Below are 24828 nucleotides of genomic sequence, written 5' to 3'. Positions count from 1 at the left end.
ATATCGATGCCCTTGGTTCCGGTACTCTGCGTGCTCGCCGGTGCATCCACGACAGGAGTCTGCGAAAGCACTGCCGCCGATGAGTTCGGTTGTGACAGAGATGAGAACTGGGGCATGCTAACGACACTCCCAAATCCAGACTTTGGACCTGACGAAGGTACGGGATTCGTTCCGTACTTTTGTCGCAATTCCTCTTGCTGCTTCTTCCGGAACTCCTTGGCCCGCTGCATGAGTCGGTTCAAAGGACGCCAGAGCATCCCCTTCTTCTGCGTGGCCTGCTGCTCCCAATCGTTGAAAACCGAGTTCACCGCGGCCCAGGCACGATCCACGCCCGGGCACAGTGGGCGAACACAGAGTTCCGCCAGCACAAAGGCGACCGCGTGCCACTGAATATGGGTCCTGAAAAGCCAGCCCCATCGGGCCGTATTCTCATTAGTCTTAAGCAGATGGGAGAACTCGAGGATCTCGATCGATGTCAGGAGAAGCCGATTCCGGGCCTCCTGAGACAGAGCCGGTATTTTCTCATTCTTGGCCAGCGGGTGATGGACAATCAACCACAGCTTAGCCACAATGAGTCGTGCCACTGTAGCACACGCCCATTGAAGAGGGATACTCATGTCACAATGCCGGATGTATCTCTCATTCAATCGATTATTCAGTCGTTCGACCATCTTGTCACGCTCCTCCAGCGTCTGTGGTAGTGGACAGGCCGTCCCAGGAGGGGCGTATGTCAGACGTCGATACACCAGTGTGACTTCGCAACGGATGAGAGAGAAGGTCATGTCAGTGCATCCCTCCCGCTCCGGTGGCGGTGTTTTCGTGTCCGGACCGATATCATCGTCGTTGATATTCAGCGGAAGCCGCGTGTCGTACATCACATCGTTGATCATCGGATCTGTGCCATGATCCTCGGCAGCTCGCAGGTCTAGGATACAGATGTGCCACCAGGCCCGACGGCGCATCTCGGTTTCAAAAGGGCTCAGCCCAAAGTTGGTCCCGTCTCGATGCAAACCCAGTCCAGTTGCAAGGCGAAGAACAACCGCAGACAAAGTCCATACAAATCTCGTGTCATCCTGCCGGCGGATACACGTGAGAAAGAGAATAGCAGCTTGGATCAACGTCAAATTCTGAGAGTTGAGGAGATTGGCTCTCGCGAGCCCCTGCTCGGTAGCAAATCGGTAGCGACTGATCGCCGCCTCCCGCTCTTCGCCTAGTTCCGACACGCACTGTTCATGAGTCATACTGATCACTGCAGCCAAATAAACGGAAAAGGCCAGGGCTTCCGTGTTCTTATCCAGAGAGTCGGGATTCGCGGATGCGTCGACGAGTATGTTCCTAATAGTGGGTTTATGTAGCACGGTCACCAATGGTGCAACGTTATGCTCATAAGTCTTCCACAGAACAAAGAGCTGCGTAGGGGTCGGATGATAGTTGCGGAGGGTGTGAGCGACAGACCGATAGCCAAATAGAAAGGCATCGTGGCTCTGACTGCCCGAGTTGATCGAGTCTCCCGGTGACGGATAATCGTCCGTGTCCGGCGATGGGGGATCTAAGATGTCCTGTAGTTCTTCGATCTATGGTAGTCAATATATGAACAGTCCCTATATTATTCGCAAACAGGAACGTTTCCCACCTGATCTCCAACGCTTGCCCAGAACCTATTGCTCACATATTGACTCCGTCCTTCATCGATGACAAGTCTCCCAAACTCCTCGTGCATATCTTTCCGACGTTGGACCGTGTTCTGATCTGACTGGAAGATGTCGTCGCACGCCCCGGATGCCTGCAAGTTGTTATTTTCACGGACAGTAAGCGGTGGTGGTGCGGTAGAATTTGCCGACGCAAGACGGTCGATAGCAGCGGCACCTCCCAGACTCTCGACGACACCTTCCAGGCGCCTCAGTCGAGAAAGCAGCTCAGCGTCTGGTGTCCGTCTCGGTTTGCGCGGCGCTCGACCAGGCCCAGGGAAGACACACTCGATACCGGCTTTGACGCAATTCGAGCACGGGTCTCTTTTGTTGCAGCGCACCTTTCTGCGCCGACAGGTGACACAGCTGCGCGGGTTAAGCTGGGGTTGTTGTTGAGTCTGGTCGGCATGGTTTGGGCGTGATGGCTGCGGATCGGAACTCGAAGGGGAGACGCCAGCATTGTCCGACACCGACTGCGTGTTCGTCGCGGGGACTCGAGGGGATGGCGCACCGACATCAGACGAGTTATTATCAGGAGGCGTCACGGTCGCGGCCCCGTTGGGGCTCTCATTGCTGGACATGACGGAGCGGGGACAGGGTCTTCCACCTCAGGCGAAGTGGTGACCTCTCGACACTCCAGCTCTGGAAAGGAGCAGTAGGCGCGCCCATCAATCCTGGAGATGGGCTGCCTTTCTCGCAAAGGAGACACGATTGAGTGCGGAGAGGACAGAGAAACGAAGCAGGCAGCGGGAACCACCGCGAGCTGAATTTTGAGCTATGGTGGGGGCGTCCCGCGCAATCGGTCTCTTATCAGATGGGATGGACGTTGCCACTATCCTCGCTCGTTATTGAGTAAGACAATGGAACAGTCGTAGATATACAGCATCGTATGGGTCACCGTGCTCTATAGTCCGTACATGTAGATGCCAGCCTAGAAAATTATTAATATTGATCGGGTGTGGGCTGTCTCTGCATGGAGGGCCTAAAAAAGCAACTTCGCCGGGGCGTTACTACTCCGTTCCAACTAAACTTAGATTGCACCGGGTTCCAAACTTGCACCGTCCCATTTTCCCCATCAGTTACTGAAGACTGAACCGCAGTGAGATGAGAGCAAGCGTCCAATTGACAGACAACATCTCCAGCTGCCATGAGTCAAAGAGTGAAAGAAGATCGAGCAAAGACAAGAACGCGAATCGGGCCAGAACTGGCGAATTATTCAGACGCAGCTGCCTCTTTGGGCATGATCGTCATGCGGCAGAAGTCACAGGACAGATGACTAAGCCGCATCTCTTAGTTAACTAACTAGTTAACTCCGTCCACTCGAGGTCCATCGCAGCTGCAGAATGGCGGAGAAGCACAAACTGGGTGACATCGAGCGCCATGCTCTCCTTGCTGGGAAGACTTTAATGAATGGTGGAGTCTGATCGTTGAAACCATGTTAGACAACGTTTCATACAGTAAATTTTAGGCATCCAATTGTTGGAGCCACCCACCCCGGTTCATGTGACGCGGGGGCACGTGGCCTGTCATACTCCTCTTCTACAGACCCACGTGGGCAGAGGAAGTGATTATCAATCGCATCAAGGTAAACCAGAACCAGTGACAACAAAAAGCCAAAGGATGTTTTTTTTTTAGTACTGCCCGTCATGGATATGATTTCTGATATATGATAGAAAATTTGAAGATGTCTTCCCAGAGAGAATCCTCATATACACAGCCAACAAAGAGCCTTGATGAACAGTGATAGAAACTCATCACATGGCATGATGATATATATTTATATTGTTCAGGCACAAAATCCGAGAATGCTGCAAGACTCAAAGTGATCGACTGACCAACACCTCAGCCAAACAGTTCAAAAAGCGATTTCAATCAACAAAAGACAAAATAGTTGCCGTAAAATGCAGGCGAGATTATGCAAAAAAGGACATCAACAGCTCGCATGGATACGCAAATGCTTCGCCTTTCGCCTGGACTCCTTGCCATCGATATATACATGGGTATCATGCTGTATATAACATCGCCTGCGTCAAAATCGGCACGATATGGTCAAGATGTATATTACTTTGTCATGCGACGCCCAAGAGCTGTGGTCCGGATAGGACTATAATTCACATTACGGGGCGGTTGGAAAGATCGCTTCTTCTTCTTCTGTCTGCAGATAGAAGTCGGGTCAGATCTCGAAAGGCCCAAGGCAACAGGGTGGTAGGGATCATACTTAATTGGTTCCCAGAGTTTGGTTTGTTCATTCCAGGTATGGCTAATGAAAGATGTCAGCGGCATCTCGGCAAGGAACCAAGACTGGCAGAGCGTACCCTTCATAAGTTTTGAGCGTCATCGACTTCTCGCCGTATTCGGCTTGTAAAAGCTTGGTGTATTCATATGGGATCTTGACCGGGGTATTTTCGAACAGACTATCACGCAGAGGAAAGATGTCATTTTCCTGGAGATGTGAGCAGTCGTATTCATTCAGGTCGGACCTGAGACCTACGAGATAGTGGTGTCCATCTTTGCACATTAGAGCACCCATTATCCCTCGGGACCTCGCAGCGTCATCTGCACGCACTGTCGTGATGTCGATGAACAGCCCGGAAGACGTGTCGATCCAACGCGCGTCGATCACGTTGAGGTTGTCTAACGTCGTCCGTACCGTATAATGCGGATTGATCTCGAGGAGGTAGGTGCGTCCCCCGGGCACACCAGGGAGCTTGAAATGGTGCTCTGTCATGTTGTAGTACTCGGCCAGGAAATGGATCGTCGCTTCAGAGATCTGAACGTCAAGATCGGTATCCCACGGTAGGATCTAAGCAGCCTGTCAGCCGCCCCAGCCGTCATCGGGAAGGTTGCGCAACCCATTGGTCACAACCTTTTGGTTCCACCACCACCCCAACAGTGTCCCATGCATGATCCATGTTTCCGCGCCGATATCGTTCATGGTCGCCAGGTACGTTTGCATCAAAGCAGTGAGATGGGGTAAGGCCTCTTCCTCGGGAAGAACGCTCGACGCAAACCTGGCTCTCGGGTCAGTCACCGTCATCAGCCAGCAGAATTTCTTTCGCAAACGAGGCATACCGTCCATCGTAGTGAGGGTGGAATCTAGATGGTTAAAACTTGCTTTAGCAGAGATCCATGCAATGTAGCGGTCGAACCTAACTGGGGCATGAAGAAGAGAAGAGATGGAGGAAACTTACACCGACTCATCTGACCACTCATTAGCCACTTCATCAAGCAGGTAAAAAAGAGAAAGAACAGGGAAGTTGCCGACGAGAACTTACGGAAGTACTTCTCCCCTGGATCACCCCCTTACCACTGTAGTCCTTTGCCAGCTTCGTCCTGACACTCATAAAGTCTGCATCAGCGTTAGCCAGCCCGGCTGCCGCGGCCAGCAGGCCGCAGAGCCAAAATATCCGCATTGACGGGAGGTTCTCGAAGGACTGGCAACGATCAGGCAGCGTAGGTTAGTCGGCGCATGCCAAGATCACCGAAAAGCTGGCAGACGAGGGAGGTTGGAGCCCAAATCGATTAAAAGACCGGCAAGGGAGTGAAGACGGGGTGTCCGGACTTGGTCGAGAAGAGAAAGAACACGAGGAGCCGGTACAGGCAAGAGAGAAAGAAACGAGCGTCAACGGCGGCACTATTAGTATTATTTAGGGAGAGGCTCCAAGTGGGACGGATGGAGGAGCGATTAAAAAGCGATTAACTTCTTAAGACAGTTTAGCTAAATCAGTCCCCGGGTCCACCGGTCGCGTGCCTGATTACGATTTACAGCTGTCGGACATATCGAATCCTTGGAATGCCCGCTCTCTCAGCACCCTTTGGTAATAGTGGCAGAGCAAAGGACGGCCACTGGCAGAGGGAGCAAGATCATGGGCGATTTAGAGCCTTGGCTGGGCTGCTTAGCGGGCACCTTGCCAGGGGATGCGGGTCGCCAAGCATCTCGGCACTGGATTTGCCGGGACATGGGACGACTCCTCCGTATACGGACGTACCTCGTCCCAAATTATCAGGGGGAGTTTTTTGGTTTTTTTTTTCCTCTTCTGAGGGTGATTTTCTTTCAGGTTCTCGACAGCTTTATGGCGTAATGCGGAGGTTGTATGGTGTAAAGAGGTACCGTTGATGGTGCCCATGTTGTGTTGCATTGAATGCTTTGCTTCCCCGCTGATCCTGATAGATAAGATGATCAGTCCCTACATGCAATAATCCTACCGCAATAAAATTTGCGCCAATGGTCTTGTAGACATGACCCTAGTTTGCAAACGTCCCGCGTCGGTCTCTCTTCAGCAGAGACTCTCCTACAGCGCAAGTCGCCGATTAACACGAATGATGACGAGTGGCCGCGCGGCCTTCATTCAGAGCTGTCACGCGAATGGCCACGCATCCCCGCCCAAAACCAAACAGCCCTTGGGTGGCGTTTGCCTAGTGGTCGGCGTCTCTTTGTCCTCTGCAGGGCCCCATCCGCAGGACACCTGATCATCAGGAGATGGGCGGTGATTGTCGAATTCAAAGTTATCTCGGATGTCTCCGAGGCAGATCTTGCGTTGATCAACGGAGTATGATGACTGCCATGATTAGACTCCCGTCCGCTTCAGAAGCTTCCAAATGTGGATGGTTAGGTGCTTTTTTCTTGCAACTAGTAACTGCGACGCGTCATGCCAGCCACGTCGGGCGGTCTTGGCAGTCTTGGCGATGCTCGACGGTTTTTAGGGCTGCGGTAGGGCTGGCCCTGTTTGTCCGGTTTGCATTTTTATGCTATGCAAAGGCATATCTACTAATCTTGATCTTGCTGTTCTGCATTTCAAGCTCTTTATTTTTTTTCTTGCCATAGAGACATGTCTACTTCTGTTCTTGATGCTAAGTGAGATCACTCACCATTAGCATCATCATGTATACACGCATGGACAGATTCATAGTCATATGGGACCCTTCGCAGACGATATAACACGACACTCGACTCTCAGGTGACTTATAAAAAAATTAACCGTCCATCTGAAAAGGTGCCAGTACTGTGCGTACAGTTGCACAGTCGAGTGCCACAATGCCTGTGCAGGTTCAGCTGAACAAGGGAGCCCCGGGCAGTGGCCAGCCATGGGGTCCAATGACCTTCTCCATTTGCGTTGAAAGCCAACAAAAATATATTAATGTCTGATATTATATGCATGATTCGAAATTTAATTTGCCTTACAGGAGGCCTCATTCCTGCTGATTGCATGTTTCATGGACTGGTCTGGTATAAGATCCCTGAAATGTCCTAGGATTTCTTTTTTCTCTGGGACCATTTCTCAGTGCGATAACGAAAAGAGCTACCATATATTAATCTCTGTACCTACAAGATGGTTGAGGCAAAACGTGTCCAAGAGGGTGCCGTCGATACGCTCAAGGCCTTCTTCCAGGCCAACCCATCGGTCGACTTTGTCCGGTTGCAATGGGTGGACTACTCGGGAATCCTGTACTGCCGCGTCGCAACCAAGACGTTCGCTCTGGCATTAGCAGAAAGGAAGGCGACCTTGAACATGCCATGCTCCATCCTTTTGGCCCAACTGATCAACGTCGCCCTGGTGATGGACGAGCTCGACACCGGCGCGGATCAGATCTGCCCGGACTGGTCCAGTCTCAAAGTGTGTCACTACCAGCCCCGGCATGCGCAGGTCGTGTTGGGTCTACAACGGTGGCGTCCAGATCAGCAAAGAATTCCGACTGTGCCCACGATCTCGACTGCAGGAGATTATTCGCTCGGCCAAGGAGCAGCACGATATCGATTTCCTCGTGGGAACTGAGATCGAATTCTACATTGTGGACGGCGACCAGTCCGTGCAGATGGTGCCCAATCCCTCCTCCGCGGCCAGCTTGCGAAACCGATTCCTGCCCATCGTCGAAGAGATCGTGGACTGCTTGATAAATGCCGGGATTGCAGTGCATCAATTCCACAGCGAGGGCTCTCCTGGCCTGTTTGAGATTTCCCTCGAGCCACTGCCGCCCGTCGAAGCCGTCGACGCGGTGGTGTACGGCCAGGAGACGATCAAGACCGTTTGTGCCAACCACGGCCTGCGCGGCACCATGTTCCCCAAACCCTTCGAGAAGCTGTTCACCGCTGGATTGCATTACCACCTCTCCATCTCTCGGGTGGATAAGCAAGAATCTTTCCTGGCGGGTCTGCTAGGCAGTTGGGCTTCGTTGGCAGCCTTCTGCATGCCAAACTACGACAGCTACACCCGGGTCACACGCGGACAGGACGTCTTTTGGGGCTACGAGAATCGAACGGCCATGATCAGGAAGGTCAGTGACGGGCACTGGGAACTACGGGCACCGGATGGCACGTCGAATCCTCATTTAACACTGGCGGCGATATTGGCAGCCGGGCTCAAGGACGTGGAGGAAGGGAAGCCATTAACCGTGCAAGACCCGAAAGGATACGTGTTTGAACCCCTCACCCAGGAACAGAGAACCGAGTTGGGAATCACAGACGCGATGCCACAGAGCTTGGAAGCGGCGCTGGAGGCATTGCGCGCAGACAAGACATTGCCCGATGCGTTGGGGGCGGAGATTGTCGAGAAATACCTGAAAATCAAAACGATGGAGGAGCAAGCTTTCCGTGAGATGACGCTCCAGAAGAGAAAGAGCGTCTCCATGAACTTTTTCTGAAGGGATAGATAGCTCCTCATGGTCATCCATTCTTTCAGATGATTTATCGACGTGCATTCGACGGCTGTGTATGCCTTGGCTTTGCGGGGTTACGCTCTTTCCTTCCTCTAATCTTTGCCATATACTGTCAATTTCACCATTTACCCTTGTAGCTCAGAGTCTGTGCTCGCTTATCGACTTGATATAATCATATGCCGCGTACGCCAAGTCAGGCAGTGTTAGCTTGTCACACATGCATGTATCCGGCTGTGCAGCTTCACCATAGGGTGAATGATGATGCTGCATGCATTGCTTCCCACCGTTAGGCAGCAACAAGGGTTGTAGTTACAGCCGCATGGGGTAAGATGAGGCTCTTTCCCCTCAGGTATCTGTATTAATCAGGCTTTCCTATGTGTATCGCGACCGAGGGGATTTGCTTCTTCAAAATAATTTACCAGAAAGAAAAGTGATTTCAACGATCAAGACCAAAGAAAATAAAAACAAGAAAGAAAAGTCTCATCGTTAACCTCCATTCATACTGTTAAGTGACAATGCCGCAAGTCGTCGAAAGTCGCTACATCGACATCGACAAGCTGATGGCGCTCTTGGCAAGGCTTTTTCCAGGGCAGACCGTGCCAGTGGAAGTAAGTTCGCCTTTCATTCCTCCTTGCCAGTCTTTCACTGCGTACGACAGAGTCTCCGCCTCAATCTGGCCCAGAGACGCAGCAGTCAGGTCATCAGGGTCTAACTAACTGAGCGACAGGCCAGACGTGGGAAATGGTTCATCTCAGCGCCCATTCCTCTCACTCAGGTTCGTGTTTGCCAAACTGTTGTTATCCGTCCGGTTTTTTTTTTGTCCTTCTGAGGGCCAGCGGCTTTGACGAGGCTGTTCAAGTCCTAGCGCTAGCTGATTAAATGTTGGTCATGATGCAGGAGCAACTCGAGTCCTGTGCGTCATAAGGGAGGGTTGCCGAATGATTCAGCTCTCGACAGGGATATGATCATATGCACCATGCAGGGCGACGTGGCAGATTTAGGGCTTTTTTTGTTTTCAGCTCGGACTTAAGCAATCTTCGCCGATTTATATATATATATATCTCATGTCCCTCTATCGTGCATCTGTGATTTCATTATTACATTGAACTGTTCATTTTCAATTTTTTTTATTGCTCTGGACCTGCTGTCTCTGGCGCCATATTTTTATTAAAAATGTCAATGGAAGCTGCATCGAGTTATAGCGCAGAGCCTGACCAAATCATCGAGGGAAAATACGTAGATCCAGCCATGTTGATGAGCCTTCTGAGAGACGTATACGGGACCTCAGAAGAGGGGAGCAATAATTTCCGGGTCGAGGTATGAGAGAGCACAACTTTCACACTTGTGTTTTTTTTTCCTTGCTTGGCAAATTAATGAAAGCAGCTCAGGAGGAACCGTTATAATATTTACCGAGCCACGAATCTAATCCACGCCCCAGTGCTCACAGAGGTAAGCAATCATGACAGGAAATGAAACATTACAGCCGGGAACAAAATCCTAAGGCCTGCTAGGCACAGATCAGCGACTGTCGAAGATGTCGGAGATCCCGGTAGCTGTCTAGAGGTAGCGGTTCAACAGTGGGAAAGAACTGCAAATAGAAACGAGAAGGGAAGGAATTGAGCAGTAACCAGGCTGACATTATCGTCTGCTTGAGACGATGTCCTGTACTGTATTCTTACTAGTCCTCGTCAATAATAGTCTTCATTTGTTCCATTAATCCTTGTATGACGATTCATTCAGCCTTGGAGCGGGGTCACGGATCGCCCAAGACAGCCTCGCAGCATGGCAGACTCAGCCTCTTCACCCCTGTCAATGGCCCTCCACCACCTTCCAGGTTGTACAGAAAGCTGCAGGCGTCGTTTTTCGAGAAGCCGGTGCCATGATGTCTCGTGTTACGCCCGGGTGTCGACAGTAGTTCATTCTTGGTGTATCGCCATGGAAGGCCCTGACCGGTAACGCCGTCCCTGTGCACTTTCCAAAATTGGCAGATCCCTGTCTCGTTAAATACGATGCAAGGAATACGCACGCAATTGTCTCGTCGCTAGTCATCTCTCGTCACTCCCATAGAACAGTCACAGATTCGCTCATTATGGCTTCCCATTTCGCTGTGGATGAATTGGCTCTCCTGAGGGAGAAGATTGACCAAAGAGCTCCCCGTCTTTTTCAAACAACCAAGGCCGGATCTCAATTGGAGGTGGTGCGCCTCTCGCAGCCAGAGACTCCAGATGGAGAAAAAGAATCAAATCAGAATCAGCAGGTCGATGATCGATCTCAAATCGAGGCATTGAGAAGGGTAAGCTCTGAACCCTTACAATCGTCACTGATCACAAGCTCACACCTTTGAAATGAATACTAATGCTACCTCCACACATAGGAAGCAAACAACTGTTCCCAGCTCTTTATCATCCGCCAGAAGCGTTCTTGGACCAACTTGGATATCTTCCGCGACTTGTTCGAAGATTTCATAGGCATCTACGACATCTTCCCGCAACTCTGGAAATGCTTGTTCGCCTTCGGAAAGAAGCTCCGGGAAAATGAATTCGAATTCCCCGGGTTCATCACTCGCTGCACCTACCCCGTCGACACGGATGGCAGTGAAATTTGCGGTTGGTCACCGATCACCTCTCTAATTCCCAATTGACATCGAGCAATCTCCATTGTCTCAGATATTGATTGAGCAGCAGAATCAGCGTACGTTGTTCGTCGTGTGGAACTCCACGGGCGCAGGTGTATCGACGGGCAGTCGCCATGGTCAATCCGCCAAACAGCGGTCTACTACCGATTCAATTGCAGTACAAACAAGTTTCAGACCCAGAATAACGTCTCTGGAAATTTTAGTCAAACGTTGAGAGACACCTTTCTTCTTATCGCTCCTTCGCCTATGTTTGAGGGGCAGCTCTCTTGTTCTCTGAAGCGAAACTTCTCGAACAAAACAGAGCTGTCTCCATGGTATATCCATTGGCTGCTTCTTGCAGACAGCTCGAGAGGCTGGGGTGACTATATGGCTTGGTTGGAGGAACAACTGAGAGAGCAGGTCCGGTCTCCTCGTTTGCTCGGGCTTTCCGGAGAGGGTGCGGAAGAAATATCTTACTGACATGACATTGTTGCATAGTCCGAACCGATCCTTTTTGCTAGGGTTGGTGTCGAGAAAGACAGTCGCTCCCATTTAGACGATTTTCAGGTCAGTTTCGTCGATCGACAAAAGCTCAAACAACTCGAGGACTACATCACCGATTTACAAGTAATCCTCGACACTATGGTCCATACAGCAACAGGAATCCGTACACAGTGTCTGAAGTGGTGCTCGAGAAATTGCACCGGACGTGAAAGATGTTGCTGTGAATCATTTCTCGAGGAGTTCAACCGCTTTGTCAACGAAGCTCAGATGCATCTTTCACGCGCGCAAGTATTACATGAGAAAGTACAGTCTACTGCAAAACTGGTAAATTTCATACCTTCTTTTCTCTGCCGTACCACACCTTGTTTGGTAAATCCTAATATACATGTATTTCTACAGTTGTCCAACTTGTTAGACTACGAGGAGGCAAACGCATTAAAAGGCCTGGCGCGAGCATCACATGAAGAGGGTAGATTGATGTCGGTATTAACGGTGAGCAGGCGTTCGCTACCAGAGAAAGCAAAAGCACATCTAACCCGAGTCTTACAGCTTCAAGGCACAAGAGACGCTGCAGCAGTCAAGATCTTGACTATTATCAGTCTCATCTATCTCCCTACCACCATTGTCGCCGTAAGTACATTACATGGGTGGCAAATTCAGACCTTGTTTCACTGACCTGCACTAGAATTTCTTCTCAACCGTCTTTGTGCATACTAACAACCAGGGTGATATCCAAGTGTCTGCCCAAGTCTGGATTATGGCGGCAGCCTCAATCCCCTTGACAAGTCTAACAATTGCCTTGTGGTGGGCCTGGGTGCATTTTGCCCCACCCCTGCAGGCAAACTCGCGTCAATCCACTCTTAAAAACGCCTATGGCATGCTGCGGTCGTTGTTTTCTCGCGGTCGAAGCACCCAAAGGGATCTAGAAAGCGGCATGGCTTGCCCGCAGTTTGGGGACAAGCAGTTCACTCGCTCCCCCACCAGCGTCAGCACTTGGTCTACCACTGCAACAGCCTTCAGAGAGAAATAATCTTCGTTCTGCCATACTATTCTCCTATCTAGATGACCGTCTTAGCTCTATAGATATATACGAAGTATCATTACTCTTTTGTCCCAGTCTATATATCCTTCCTTAATTGCATTCTAGTTCCCACTCAAGCAAGTCGACCTAAACCGCAATCGCGAGGGGTTCGAGGGCAATGTCCCACGGGTTCGCTGCACTGTTGCAGCGGTTCCCTGTCTAGCCTGGCTGAGCCCCAGCCAGTCCGCTAGATTATGCGGGTTTCACCTGTCTCGCAGAGCGCCTTGACATTGACCGGCCTTCTCTATCGAGACCCGCAAGACTGAGGAACCAGGGCGTATGAGCGGTGTAGGTCAGCCTCTCCAGGCTATACGAGGGTTCAGAAGGCTTAATTTGTCAGCAAGTTGCATGGGCGTATTCCCCGCGGGTTCAGCCTCGCCGTCGATCTTCCTAGGCTAACTAAAGTTCTCAGCTCTCAGAAAACCGAACTTGCGCCCCCAAGACCCTGGATACTATGGAATGCGCCCGGGCAAGCCTGTTCAGGGTAGCCTGAGGCTTCGCTGGGAGGGGGGCTGAGTCTGAGTGCACAACCTTGGGCAGAAAGTGGCTTGAGGCTGTACTGTACAAGGTCAGTTCCAGGCACGGCTGGTGGCAGATGTATATTTATACGATGGAGCAATCCAATCTTTGTCGAGAAAGCATCGAATTTCTTGCGTGACCTTGCCCATCTGTTCAAGATGAATCTGTTCAGGTGCTTGGTAGAGGCTATTGCTTCTGCGTTTCGTCCTCCCCATCAGACAAAACGAGGCTCAGCCCATGTGGAAACACTCCAGCCATCCTCGACCAGTCAAACACAACCCGTTCCTGGCTTCAGTTCAATCGCCCAAATTGTCAGAGAGCCAAACGGCAGTCTTGTCGAGTCTTCCGCAGTGACCTTACCCAAGCCTAGACGAGCACAGACGCTTCCTCAAATAAAGGTTTCCACGACACAGGACTTTGGTGCCTCAATGGGAGGAGCTCCGTCCTCTGCCTCCTCGAATGGCCTGTCACCATCACATTCGCTGTCCTCGAAAGGGAACTCAGAGACCACTCTGTCCCTCAGTCATGATGGAACGACATTGCACACAGGGCTAAGTCGTTCCAGCAGCAAGAGCTCGACCTTTCGTATGTCGCACAAGTTGAAGGAGAAATTACGTTGCGCGCGGGTGGAGTGCGACAGCTTCAAATTCTATATCCCGAGACAGGACCTAGAAGACTTAATCACGGAGGCAACCGTCACAAGGATCCTTGAAGATCAAGGATATGATACTCAAACTGCGGCATCAAACGCCAGCATAACCTGTGCCTGTGCAAAATCGCTCTTCGCCACTCTCGTGTACCTGGACAAAGGGAGAGAAATCCCGAAGTTCCTCAAGGAAGGTATCTCTGACGCCGACCATCTCCCATTCATACGACCATCCCAAGATACATCATTCCCACTGCAGACGAAAACCGGGTTACCGATCAAAACCTTGGGGTCATGGACGCCTGATAAGCGGGAAGAATTCTACCGCACTCAGTGGTGGATGACAGCGCCGGTCTTTGAATATCTCGAGCATTATGTCCTCGACGACAACGATGTGTTGCCCTTTGTTCCTCTAACCCCCGACGAAGAAGAAAAGTATCGACGCGATCGAGGGGGATACGGTCAGGTATATCCCGCACGGATTCATCCCGCACACCACAATTTACCGATGCCCGTCAATAGCGAGGTACGTCATGAAGTCCCGCTTTGTTCAAACCAAGTCAAGGTCGAGGACTGAAAATGAGATTGCAGGGCGGGCCCCTCGTGGCCATCAAAAAACTGTCCTCCTCAGACGAGAAGCAATTCAAACAGGAAGCGGACATCTTGAAACACGTGGGACGTAGCAATGATCTCCACCTCATCAAGCTTCTCGCTACATTTAAGCAAGGAGAACACTATCACCTGGTCTTCCCTTTTGCCGATTCAAACCTCCAGACCTACTGGGACGACCGAGAACTGCCGGAGTTTAACAAAGAGACCGTCCTCTGGTCGCTCGAACAGATGGCGGGCATGGCGAGTGGGCTCGCGCGGATTCACACCTTCGAGGTGACCATCCCGCTCTCTGTTGAGGGGAATGTCCGTGTGCAGCAGGATGCCAGATTGCAGGTGAAGGACAAAGAAAAGCGATATGGACGTCACGGAGACATCAAGCCAGAGAATATCATGTGGTTCCAGCAAATGACGGGCGTGGAAGATGCCAACGGAGTTCTACAGATTGCAGACCTAGGATTGGGACGTTTCCATGGTCGAGAGTCGAGATCCGTAAGCGACCCGAAGGGCATTGCGACCTCCCCGACGTACGAACCACCTGAATGCAAGGTCCGCAGACCGGTTTCTCGCGCATACGATCTCTGGAGCCTCGGCTGTGTGTATCTAGAATTCGTCACATGGCTTCTCCTCGGGTCCAAGGGTATTCAGTCGTTTGCCAATAATCGGGGCAAGCACAACCCGCAGACCGGCATCAGCGAGGACAACTTCTTTAAGATCCTTGGCCCTGATGAGGCGGAGGTCGCAGAAGGTGTTGTGACATGGGTGGAAAAGCTGCACAGTCATGAACGGTGTTCCCAGGTAATCCACGACTTGCTGGACGTGATCATGAAAGACTTGATCGTCATCGATTCAGAGAACCGCATCCCATCAACCCTGTTGTCCCAGGAAGTGAAGTCGTTGTTGGACAAAGCTAGGAAAGACGAGCAGTACTTGTTGAAAGGCGTGCCACGACCTCAGACTGGAGCGCCGTCTGATCTGCGCCCTCAGTCGACCACATCCTCGCCGTCTGGTCGAAACGTCCGATTTGCTGAGGAAACGGCCGTGCAATCGGACTAACCCCGCGTCAGGTCAAAGGCGTTACCTGGTGTGATTCACGATGTTCATCTGTTGCTGCACATTGTGTTATATTATCAGGTTGGGATGCATGTGTTTACAGCATTGGGTTCGTTCTGTCCGAGGGATGGGCCTGTATATATAGATAGAACTGGGCGGTAGGATCGCTATACTACCAAGTGATTGATGTTACGTCTCGACGACTGTCTTTGCCAATAAGCTTAACGGACACGCGTGGATTGGCAACGTGGGAAAACGTGCGGAAAAATAAAGTTTGCCTGCGTCTGATACTCAGATCCTTCGAGCGCAAAACGGGGCCCGAAACGGCCTGTCACAGCGCGCGATCAATCGCCACCTCCAGCCTCACAGCGCGAAAAAGGGTTGTAGCTGGGGCGACTGTTGCCGATCGAGGGAGCCGAGCAGGATCAGGGCTGTGATCAGCCACGGGTTGGACGGAAGTCAAGCCGTGGATACCGAATCGCACTAGAATTTGCACGGCAAAAAAAAACCTTAAGCGAGTCAAGCACTGCCAAGAGGTGATAAGGGCTAAGAATAGCAGGCAAATCAGCAAATCAGCAAATCACTCAGCGCAGAGCCAGCAGCAAAAAGGGCCGGACTTGCACGATCGCAATGGGGTTTGAGGGGAATCATCGCTGCCACGTGATTTCGGCCAGCGTCCGCCTTCGCGGGGGCCGCTGGGACTTGGGAGCTTTCTCTGCTGCTTCCTGCCTGCGACGGCGATGCCAAAGCAGCCAGCCCTGCCATGGCCCGTGTCTTGGCCCATTCCATCCCCCGCGACTGGTGTCCTTGTTTGACAGATCTCATCTCCCATCTCCTTTTGGCCCCGGTGCGTGCATTAGCCGCGTCATGGCGGCCTGCCTGAGATCTCCCTAAGGACCCCCATCACATGAGCGTGCGTTGTTCTATGATAATGTCTCTCCTTCTGGTCCTCTGATCCTGCGCGATAGAATTGCTTTGTTTTCCTGGATGCTGCGACCATTTCCCTATATGATACGGCCGCAATTAGTCGTCTGACCCCTTCTGCAAGTTGCCTGGGAACCGTGCTTCGAAGGTGACGGAGAAGCGCAGGGGATGTCGACTCAACCGGGTCCAGCCACTGGTGGTCATGGCCCAGGAGAGCAGGCTCCTCAGCAGGCTCCTCAGCAGGCGTCGCAACAGCCTCCCCAGCAGCCTCCCCAGCAGGCTCCTACCCAGCAGCTGAACCGCTCCTGTGAATCCTGCAGAGCGCTCAAGGTGCGCTGCTTGCCGAACCCCGATGTCCCCAATCAATGCCAGAGATGTACCAAGGCGAAGAGAGCGTGCATCTTCGTCGCGCCGCAGAGGCGCCGGCCGCGCAAGCGGACCGATTCTCGCGTCGCCCAGTTGGAGAGAGAGATGGCCGCCATGCGCACCATGCTGAGAGACCGCCGATGGCCTCGGGAAGAAACCATCAATGAAGACTCTGATACGGGCAAGGAGGAGGCGGACGAGATCGACTTTGCGACAGACCCGTCCGAAAAACAACACAACACGTTTCCGAATATCACCTTCAATGGCAACCGATCGAATCCAGTCCACCAGCTCAACCAATCTCCAACGTCCAGATCGGGCTATGCGCCATCGGGCAACGACGGCTCTGTTCTGAGTACTCCGTCTCTCACGCAGAATGCCAGTTCTCCCGATTGGCAAGATGGAGGAGGCGATGTCATCGATCGTGGAATCATCTCCATGGAGACAGCCAACGAGCTCGTATCCATCTTCATCAACGACCTCGTCGACTTTTTTCCTCTTGTTGTACTGCCCGCCAACACGACCGCGTCGCAGCTGCGGCAGTCGAAACCGGTGCTTTTCCTATCCGTTATAGCGGCCGCCGCCATCGCAGTCGACTCGAGCCTCGCCACCACTCTGAACCGGGAATTGGTCAGTCTCTACGCCCAACGGTTCTTCCTCAAGTGTGAGAAATCGTTAGAGCTGGTCCAAGCACTTCTCCTGATGCATGTGTTCTACCTCCCGCCCGATAACCCCGCTCAGCTTCAATTATACCAGTATAGCCATATTGCCGCAACGATGGCGTTGGAAATTGGCATCGCGTCCAAGCGCCGCGTGTCTCGAAAGCCGCAAGGCGACAGGAAGGCGCGACGTCAGCCCGAGAGATTCGATGAACACATGGCCGAGCAGGCGCGGGCCATTCTGGGCTGCTATCACCTGACGTCGACGTCAGTCCTGCCCGGCCCTGCAAGAGAGTATTTGTTCTGACAGGAACTGCTTTGCTGACTGCGGACAGGGTTGCGATGAGAACACGACGGCATAATATTCTCATGTACAACGATTGGTTGAAAGAATGCGTGAGACTCCTGAGTCGTTCTCCCCTCGAAGTGGACCGGTGGTTTGCCACGTGGTTTGATCTGCAGAGGATCACCGATGAGACCTTGGCATCTTTCGGGCTCGACGACACGAGTTCCACGGCGCCTCTGACCGAAGCTCGAGTCCATACGGTTCTCCGATTGTTCGACAAGCGGATGGAAGAGTGGAAAGAGGACGTCAGTTCGGATATGCTCACCGGTGAGAGGCTCCTGGTTCTAGACCGTTTGGAAATGGTGATGGGCTCACACGATATCAAGTTCCCATGATTCTCCATTATCACTACACCATCCTTTTCGTTTACGAGCTCGCGGTTGGCGAAGGTTATCGTGACCCCGAAGCGATCAAGCGCCAATACTACACGCTGCCTGCTCCGGATGACGACAGCAATCGCAAACAGCCGCCGGAGCCGCTGAGTGCGGTTCGAGTCGACATTACTCTGAAATGGTTGAACGCAGCGCACGGGTTGCTGGATGCCTTTCTGAGCTGCGATATCCCTACCATTCGAAAAATGCCCAATCTGTTATACTCCCGAGTGATCTTGGGCATAATGGTGCTCCTGAAGATCTTCTTTTCAGTCAAATGTGGTGCATTGGGCGAGGTGATTGGGCCGCAGACGGTGAATGTCGACATGTATCTTGAAACGATGACGCAGCGGCTCACCGAGGCCAGCGGAGGATCGAAATTTGCCATTCCAGCTCGATGGCTGCGAGTCGTCGGCGGCAAAGCGCGGGAGTGGTACAATCGATTCCTGACGCATCAGGCCCAGAAAGAGGCGCAGCAGCAGGCGCAGCAGCAAGCGCAGCAGCAAGCGCAGCAGAATGCCAGTAAAGCAATCAACACTCCCATCACCCTGCCGTCGTCGTCAGTGCCTACTACAACGTGGCACGGTCCGCCGCATAGGGTGACAGCACCCACCACGGACCTGTCCGGCGGGGTACCAGCACCGGTACCACGGACGGACGATTTCAATTTACCGTCAGGAGGAGGACAGGCGCCTCTGTTCGACGCGAGCGGCGGTGCCGGTGGCTTCAACACGTCAGACACCGCGACTGCTGCGCCGTGGTTACCACCTGCATCTGACCAGGGGGTATATTCTATGGGTCAAGCAGGGTATCTGCCCGGGACGACGACGTGGTCACAGCAGCAGCCACTATCCTTCCCGAACCCACCTCCTTCATTTCCAGTGGACCTGGGCCAGGACCTGGGACAGAGCAGTGATCTGTATTCTTCGGTGGAGATGCCGATGGAAATGGAGTGGGACTGGGTGCCGGAGGGAGGGATGTTCCAGCTGCCCAGTTTTTAGCCACGATGGAATGTATGTATAGTACATATATACCTATATACATACCTATCTATAATACGAATGGTACGAAAGGTAGTGAGTTCTTCCGTGTAGATATCTGGGGTATGAGGTAAATACTGTACAGTACATACTATTTTATCTCAAGCTTGTTTATACTGTGAAGTGTAATCCATTATAATTATAGCAGCTATTCCACAGCTTATAATATAATAACTGGTGTATCCTTGCTAATTCGATGTAGATAGAAGCCGTAGATAGCACGTGTGATATGACAATGAATACTGTCATCAGGCTTGTCAAGATTGAAAATTATAAAGTGTGAATGAATACCTCTGCACACCGCTCAACAACCCAGCCAACAAAACAAACAGGATTAACCTGCCTACCTACTGCATAACCCGAGCATCGCTTTCCTTCCCATCTAATAAATCCGTCCGTCAAGTCTCATATTCTCTTTACTGGGCCAATAGTCGTTGATCCACATATATACCCTTGGTACAATTACCACCTGTAGTCTTCTCTTCTTCTTCTTCTTCTTCTTCAGCCATGGTCGAGCATTTTTCCGACTCTACAGAGCCTAGCTTACGAGGTGCGCGTTATGCATTAGTAACTGTCTAAATGCTAATGGTGTTTTTTTAATCTAGCGATGGATGACCGGATCATAAACCTCTTCCTGTCTGAAAAGTCCATGGACGATGATAATGATGATGATGATAATGATCATGATGATCATGATGATCAGAGTGATCGACGTGAGACCAGAGAATTCTCAATGAGATTATGATACTCAACCCAATAAATAATCTGTATCTGTAACCCCGTACCTATCTATCTAGCTTTTGTTGTTAGCAATGACGTCGATGAGCTGGGAATGATCATTTCATCCGTCAACGGGAGAAGAAGTAAGCCGGGAGAGACCCGGGCAGAGTGGTACTATCTATCTTCCACGCATCTGGGGAAGAAACAAGAGATAACCCCTCAACATCCAGCCCCAGAGCAACGGGTAAACTGAGACCGCAGTGCTATCATATTTTCTAGACAGGAACACTGTGAAAATATGCCAAATTTTTTTTTTCTTTTCAATAAAAACGGCATATTCGGGACAACCAGGGAAGACGGTTTCGTCTGATCTCCAGAGTGGTCATGAAGCATGACAGGCACAACTAGAGTGCCCATGGACAAATCATTGCCTTATTATTATGTAGCCAGTCGATGACGATCAAAATGCCAGCTGCCCACCGTGCCATCTTCAAGGAACATCCAGTCGCGGATGGTATAGCGGAAATCCTCATAGAACCGGTTGTAAACCTTCGCAGACCAAAACCTTCGGCCTAGAGGAAAGGTCTTTGTCCCACCCAGATCGACCAGAAGGCCATTTCGAAAGTTTCTAGCAGCGACATCGCCCGGGATAAGCAAGGCGTCTTTGGCGATCTCTATTCTCTCCAGGATACGGGTTACATGTTCAGGACGGACAGGTTGCGCCTCGTAGTCCTTGATGATGGCCCAGAGCGTGCATTCCCATTCCAGCAAGGGCCCCCTCGCACTCTTCACCTTCAGGACGTGGAATTGCTCGTCTGTCAGTTTCATCCACCCGTGGCAGCGGACTGCCCACGTGCCGTTCTGGCCAACGTCACAGAGACGCGCGAATCCTCGAGCTTCGTCCGCGAGCGGGGAATTCATGCATTGTTCCAGCTCTGTTGCGGGGATGGATGGAAGCCATTGCCATTTTCGGAACTGTGGTCATTCGTTCAGTCATTGACAAGATATACACATATATGCAGGAATAAAAGAAGAGAGAAGAGGGTGGGGGAGAGACAGGACATACAAGCTTCATGCAGAACCGATGCCCTTCCACAGACACAAGAAAAATGATTCCCTCCTGGCCTTCGTCAGAGATCGTGTCCAGATAATGTATCTCCTTATCGTAATGGGGAAAATGGCGCACTCGGGGATGACGACGTCTGGGGTCGGAGTTGTCATCATCATCGGGATCTGCTTGGCTTCTACTTCTACTCTTTTCATTGATCCAATTCAAGACTACTAATGCGGTTTCATCTTCTTTTAAGCTTTTTTTTTTCGGACAGAAGGATATGTTGATTGGATTGGACTGGACTGGATTGGATTGAAGTTGGGGTTGTTTGTTGTTCGGGTCAGATGATGTATGTCCTCGATGAATATTCCTTCGTTTGTTCGTTATCTATGACTTTGGCTGTGCTGGAAGATATATATGTATCTACATAAGGTTTCAAATAAATTGATTTATCTATCTATCTATCTATCTTCTGCTGCTGCTGCCGCTGTGAGCAGTAGATCTGTTGAGCTCATAATGACGATCTCTGTTAACTATGTACTGTACTATACATACCTAGGTGGCAACTCGGAATAGGAGAGTGTTCAGACACATCGGAAAGAAATCCGCCCTCCGCGGAACCAAATTCCAGAGACCCGTTCAGAAAAGGGAAGTATGGCGAGAAGGGTCTCTCCTAGTCTAGTGGCAACTGCACGAAGACTGCTTTTTTGGGGCGTGGCCACTGGCCAGCCACTCGGCGGTATCAAACCCGAACGAACGATCTACCCCGGACAGCTAGCTGTCTGGGGTCTGGGGGTGTGATGCGGGGAAGACGGGCCTATCAACGGACCAGAAGCCCTAACTACCTGATCGTCCAGCTTCCCCACCCATTATCAACTCCAGCCCATCATGAAGGCCCAACAGGCCAACACCTTTCGTCATGCTCTGATTTGAAGAACCTACCTAGGTACGGAGTACGTTACTTCCTTGTCGTGGTCTCTGTTCTGGATTTATGGCCGTGATTGGTATGTCGTTTGTGGCCACGCGTCAGGGCTTACTCCAATCATTCCCCGCATCTTATCCGTTATCATCAGCCCTTCCCAGGGCGAACGTCGGATAATGCACCCATGTGCTGGGATGCCCTCGATATACCTTCTGTGCGGGGCTCTAACCCCTCATCGGATCGTAGAGCTGCTGGGTGCGGACAAATGGATGATACATGTGTGTACAGTACATACATTACCTAGGACCTAGGTATTCTGTTTGATTCAATAGTTATGCATTCTCGATAGGATATAAATCATTCGCAATTGCTTCTTGCAAAGCGTAATCATAGCTTCTACCAAATCAACAAAATTATGAATCGTCAGTTCTCTACCTGATCGTCTTGTTCCTCTCGTATTTCAAAGCTGGTCAGTTGAAAGAATCCTCAAGATGGCTCTGACCAATGGAGCTTCCCTTGCTCAAACGAACGGACACAATGCTGCCTCCAGTACCACCCCCGAATACGACTGCCTGATCGTTGGAGCCGGATTCGGGGGCATCTACCTCCTCATCCACCTGCGCAAACAAGGCTACCGATGCAAGATCTACGAAGCCGGCACCGACCTGGGTGGCACCTGGCACTGGAACTGTTACCCGGGCGCCCGCGTGGACTCCGAGATCCCCATCTACGAGTTCTCCATGCCTGAGGCATGGAAAGATTGGACCTGGACGGAGAAGTACCCCCATTGGCGGGAGATCAGGCAATATTTCCAGCATATCGATAAGGTGTACGACGTCAAGAAGGATGTTGAATTCAGGAAAAGGGTCGTCGGGGCGCAGTTCGATACTGCTCAGCAAAAATGGAATATCAGGACCGAAGATGGACAGACGACAAAGTCCAAGTTCTTCCTGGTCTGCGCTGGCTTTGCTGCAAAGCGCTACATCCCTGATTTCCCCGGTCTCGACACATTCAAGGGCGAAGTCCATCACTCGTCCTTCTGGCCAGAGCAGGACGTCGATGTCCGGGGCAAGCGTGCTGCTGTCATTGGCACCGGGTCGACCGGCGTTCAGATCGTCCAGGAATGGGCCAAGGAGGCGGCGACGCTTACCGTCTTCCAGAGGACCCCAAATCTGGCCCTACCGATGCGGCAAGCGAAAGTCACTGCGGAAGAACAGAATGCGCGCAAGTCAACATACCCCGAATTCTTCGCCAACCGGTTAAAGACCTTTGCGGGGTTCCGTTACGATTTTGTGCCTAAGAAGACCTTCGACGATAGCCCTGAAGAACGTGAGGCCTTCTATGAACAGCTCTGGGAACACGGAGGGTTCGAGTTCTGGCTCGCGAATTACAGCGACATCCTTTTCGACCTGAAAGCCAACCGGGAGGCCTACAACTTCTGGGCCAAAAAGACTCGTGCGAGAATCCACGACCCCCGAAAGAGGGACATTCTCGCGCCGCTGGAGCCAATCCACCCCTTTGGCACGAAGCGTCCCTCCTTGGAACAGGACTACTATGAGATGTTCAACAAGCCCAACGTAGACGTGGTGGATGTGAGAAAGAACAAGATCGTGGAGGTCAAGCCGGATGGCATCGTCACCAGCGACGGTTCATTCTATCCCGTTGATGTCATTGCCTTGGCGACTGGCTTCGACTCGGTGACAGGTAGCATGGCGAACATGGGTCTTCGAAGCACCAGCGGCCAGCTACTGTCCGATGAATGGAAAGACGGAGCCAACACCTACCTGGGCCTCGCGAAGAGCGGATATCCAAACATGTTCTTCCTGTACGGCACTCATGGGCCCACTGCATTCTCGAATGGGCCGTCTTCGATCGAGCTCCAGGCCCAATGGATTATCGATGCCGTCAACAAGATTGTCACCAGCGGTCTGGAGTCTGTGGAGCCGACGCCCCAGGCGGAGAAGGCCTGGAAAGAAAAAGTCAACCAACTCTCGGATCGGACGCTTTTCCCACTGGCAGACTCCTGGTACATGGGCGCCAATATTCCGGGCAAGAAACGCGAGCAATTGAATTTCGCCGGAGGACTTCCGATGTATGAAAAGGAATGCAGAGAGGCACTGGAGAATTGGAACGGATTTGTCACGGTATGAGATCTCCTCCCTTGGTTCTTGGAAGCGACTGAAATGCCTAACTAGATACTGCAAAGCGGAGTGCTCAGACGGCGAGGCTATGACTGATCGACTGATAATTGGTCGAGATTAAATACTTCATGGGTGCTTTTGGATGTACCTGCGCAATGGGTTTTAGTCCTAGGTAGTCAACGGAGTGGGTATTCTTATCCTTGTTATAGCTATAGCTACATGTAGATAGCCATCTATAACCTCCCTTTGGTTTTGGATACTTGTCGAAACTCTGTTTCTTTGCAAGAGAAAGCAATGAAGGAAGGATGGATGGAAAAGCTGGAGACATTGTTCGCGTTGAACTGTAGGACTGTACCCGCGTACACTGAGACAGGCCATACGTATGCGGCAGCGGGATAGTGTATGGTACGGTAATACTGGGATTCATCATCTGCCATCGTCAGCTGCGGAGCTCACATCCGGAACACCCCTCTGATGCTGGGATCCTCATATGCATGTTATCTCTGACCAAAGACTCACATGTTGTTGGAATTCATGATTTTCCGTGTTGGGTGTTCCGAACCCCTTTTCTCGCATGGTTGACCACGGCTCCTGGCTTGGCCGGGCGGCTTTCCGCTTTCAGGCAGGATATCATCGTCATTTGCTGCGCCCGCGAATTTCCCACGACAAATGCTGGTGAGCGCTCGATGTGAGCTGACGCTGGAGAGTCTTCGAGGACACTTCCCAGCCACTTTCCGCTGCGGAAGAATTGGCGCAGTCTCCATACGCTGACAGATTGAGTTGAGCTTTTAAGAGTTCGCGATTGGGACCCCGTGCACGCATCGACGACGCTCTATGTGGTCCCGCTTTCTGGGGATCGTCCGCCTGCCCACGAACACCGTCTCCTCCTTCCCCTCCCAAACGTGTACGTGACAGACCTG

The 24828-nt window shown here is 51.6% G+C and overlaps 8 protein-coding genes across 8 annotated transcripts; 5 read left to right on the top strand and 3 right to left on the bottom strand.

The window, feature by feature from the left end:
• T310_6376 (C6 transcription factor) lies at positions 1-2269 on the bottom strand (the record flags this gene model as incomplete). The annotated part of the gene is made up of 2 exons (XM_013470815.1): positions 1-1574; positions 1634-2269. Coding segments are annotated over 2 exons (2210 nt in total), but the record flags the coding sequence as incomplete, so codon positions are not given.
• Positions 2270-3749: 1480 nt separating this feature from the next.
• Positions 3750-5101, bottom strand: T310_6375 (Mannosylphosphorylation protein; the record flags this gene model as incomplete). The annotated part of the gene is made up of 5 exons (XM_013470814.1): positions 3750-3948; positions 4004-4491; positions 4555-4841; positions 4880-4889; positions 4964-5101. The coding sequence occupies 5 exons, from the start codon at positions 5099-5101 to the stop codon at positions 3750-3752; spliced, it is 1122 nt and encodes a 373-aa protein (XP_013326268.1).
• Positions 5102-7018: 1917 nt separating this feature from the next.
• On the top strand, positions 7019-8327 carry T310_6374 (Protein fluG; the record flags this gene model as incomplete). Its single annotated transcript, XM_013470813.1, has 2 exons — positions 7019-7303; positions 7365-8327. 2 exons carry the CDS (start codon positions 7019-7021, stop codon positions 8325-8327), a joined length of 1248 nt encoding a protein of 415 aa, XP_013326267.1.
• Positions 8328-10431: 2104 nt separating this feature from the next.
• T310_6373 (uncharacterized protein) lies at positions 10432-12490 on the top strand (the record flags this gene model as incomplete). Its single annotated transcript, XM_013470812.1, has 6 exons — positions 10432-10635; positions 10717-10948; positions 11279-11376; positions 11455-11784; positions 11860-12090; positions 12146-12490. 6 exons carry the CDS (start codon positions 10432-10434, stop codon positions 12488-12490), a joined length of 1440 nt encoding a protein of 479 aa, XP_013326266.1.
• Positions 12491-13218: 728 nt separating this feature from the next.
• Positions 13219-15371, top strand: T310_6372 (uncharacterized protein; the record flags this gene model as incomplete). The annotated part of the gene is made up of 2 exons (XM_013470811.1): positions 13219-14232; positions 14298-15371. The coding sequence occupies 2 exons, from the start codon at positions 13219-13221 to the stop codon at positions 15369-15371; spliced, it is 2088 nt and encodes a 695-aa protein (XP_013326265.1).
• A 1089-nt stretch (positions 15372-16460) lies between these two features.
• On the top strand, positions 16461-19035 carry T310_6371 (C6 finger domain protein; the record flags this gene model as incomplete). The annotated part of the gene is made up of 3 exons (XM_013470810.1): positions 16461-17584; positions 17653-17930; positions 17990-19035. 3 exons carry the CDS (start codon positions 16461-16463, stop codon positions 19033-19035), a joined length of 2448 nt encoding a protein of 815 aa, XP_013326264.1.
• A 1197-nt stretch (positions 19036-20232) lies between these two features.
• T310_6370 (uncharacterized protein) lies at positions 20233-20869 on the bottom strand (the record flags this gene model as incomplete). Its single annotated transcript, XM_013470809.1, has 2 exons — positions 20233-20769; positions 20861-20869. 2 exons carry the CDS (start codon positions 20867-20869, stop codon positions 20233-20235), a joined length of 546 nt encoding a protein of 181 aa, XP_013326263.1.
• A 1389-nt stretch (positions 20870-22258) lies between these two features.
• Positions 22259-24004, top strand: T310_6369 (Cyclohexanone 1,2-monooxygenase; the record flags this gene model as incomplete). The annotated part of the gene is made up of 2 exons (XM_013470808.1): positions 22259-23911; positions 23963-24004. The coding sequence occupies 2 exons, from the start codon at positions 22259-22261 to the stop codon at positions 24002-24004; spliced, it is 1695 nt and encodes a 564-aa protein (XP_013326262.1).
• Positions 24005-24828: the final 824 nt, after the last annotated feature.

Source organism: Rasamsonia emersonii (genome assembly GCF_000968595.1).
Source record: "Rasamsonia emersonii CBS 393.64 chromosome Unknown ctg1118621760401, whole genome shotgun sequence".
Lineage (NCBI taxonomy): Eukaryota > Fungi > Ascomycota > Eurotiomycetes > Eurotiales > Trichocomaceae > Rasamsonia > Rasamsonia emersonii.
This window is presented reverse-complemented; position numbering and strand designations above follow the sequence as displayed.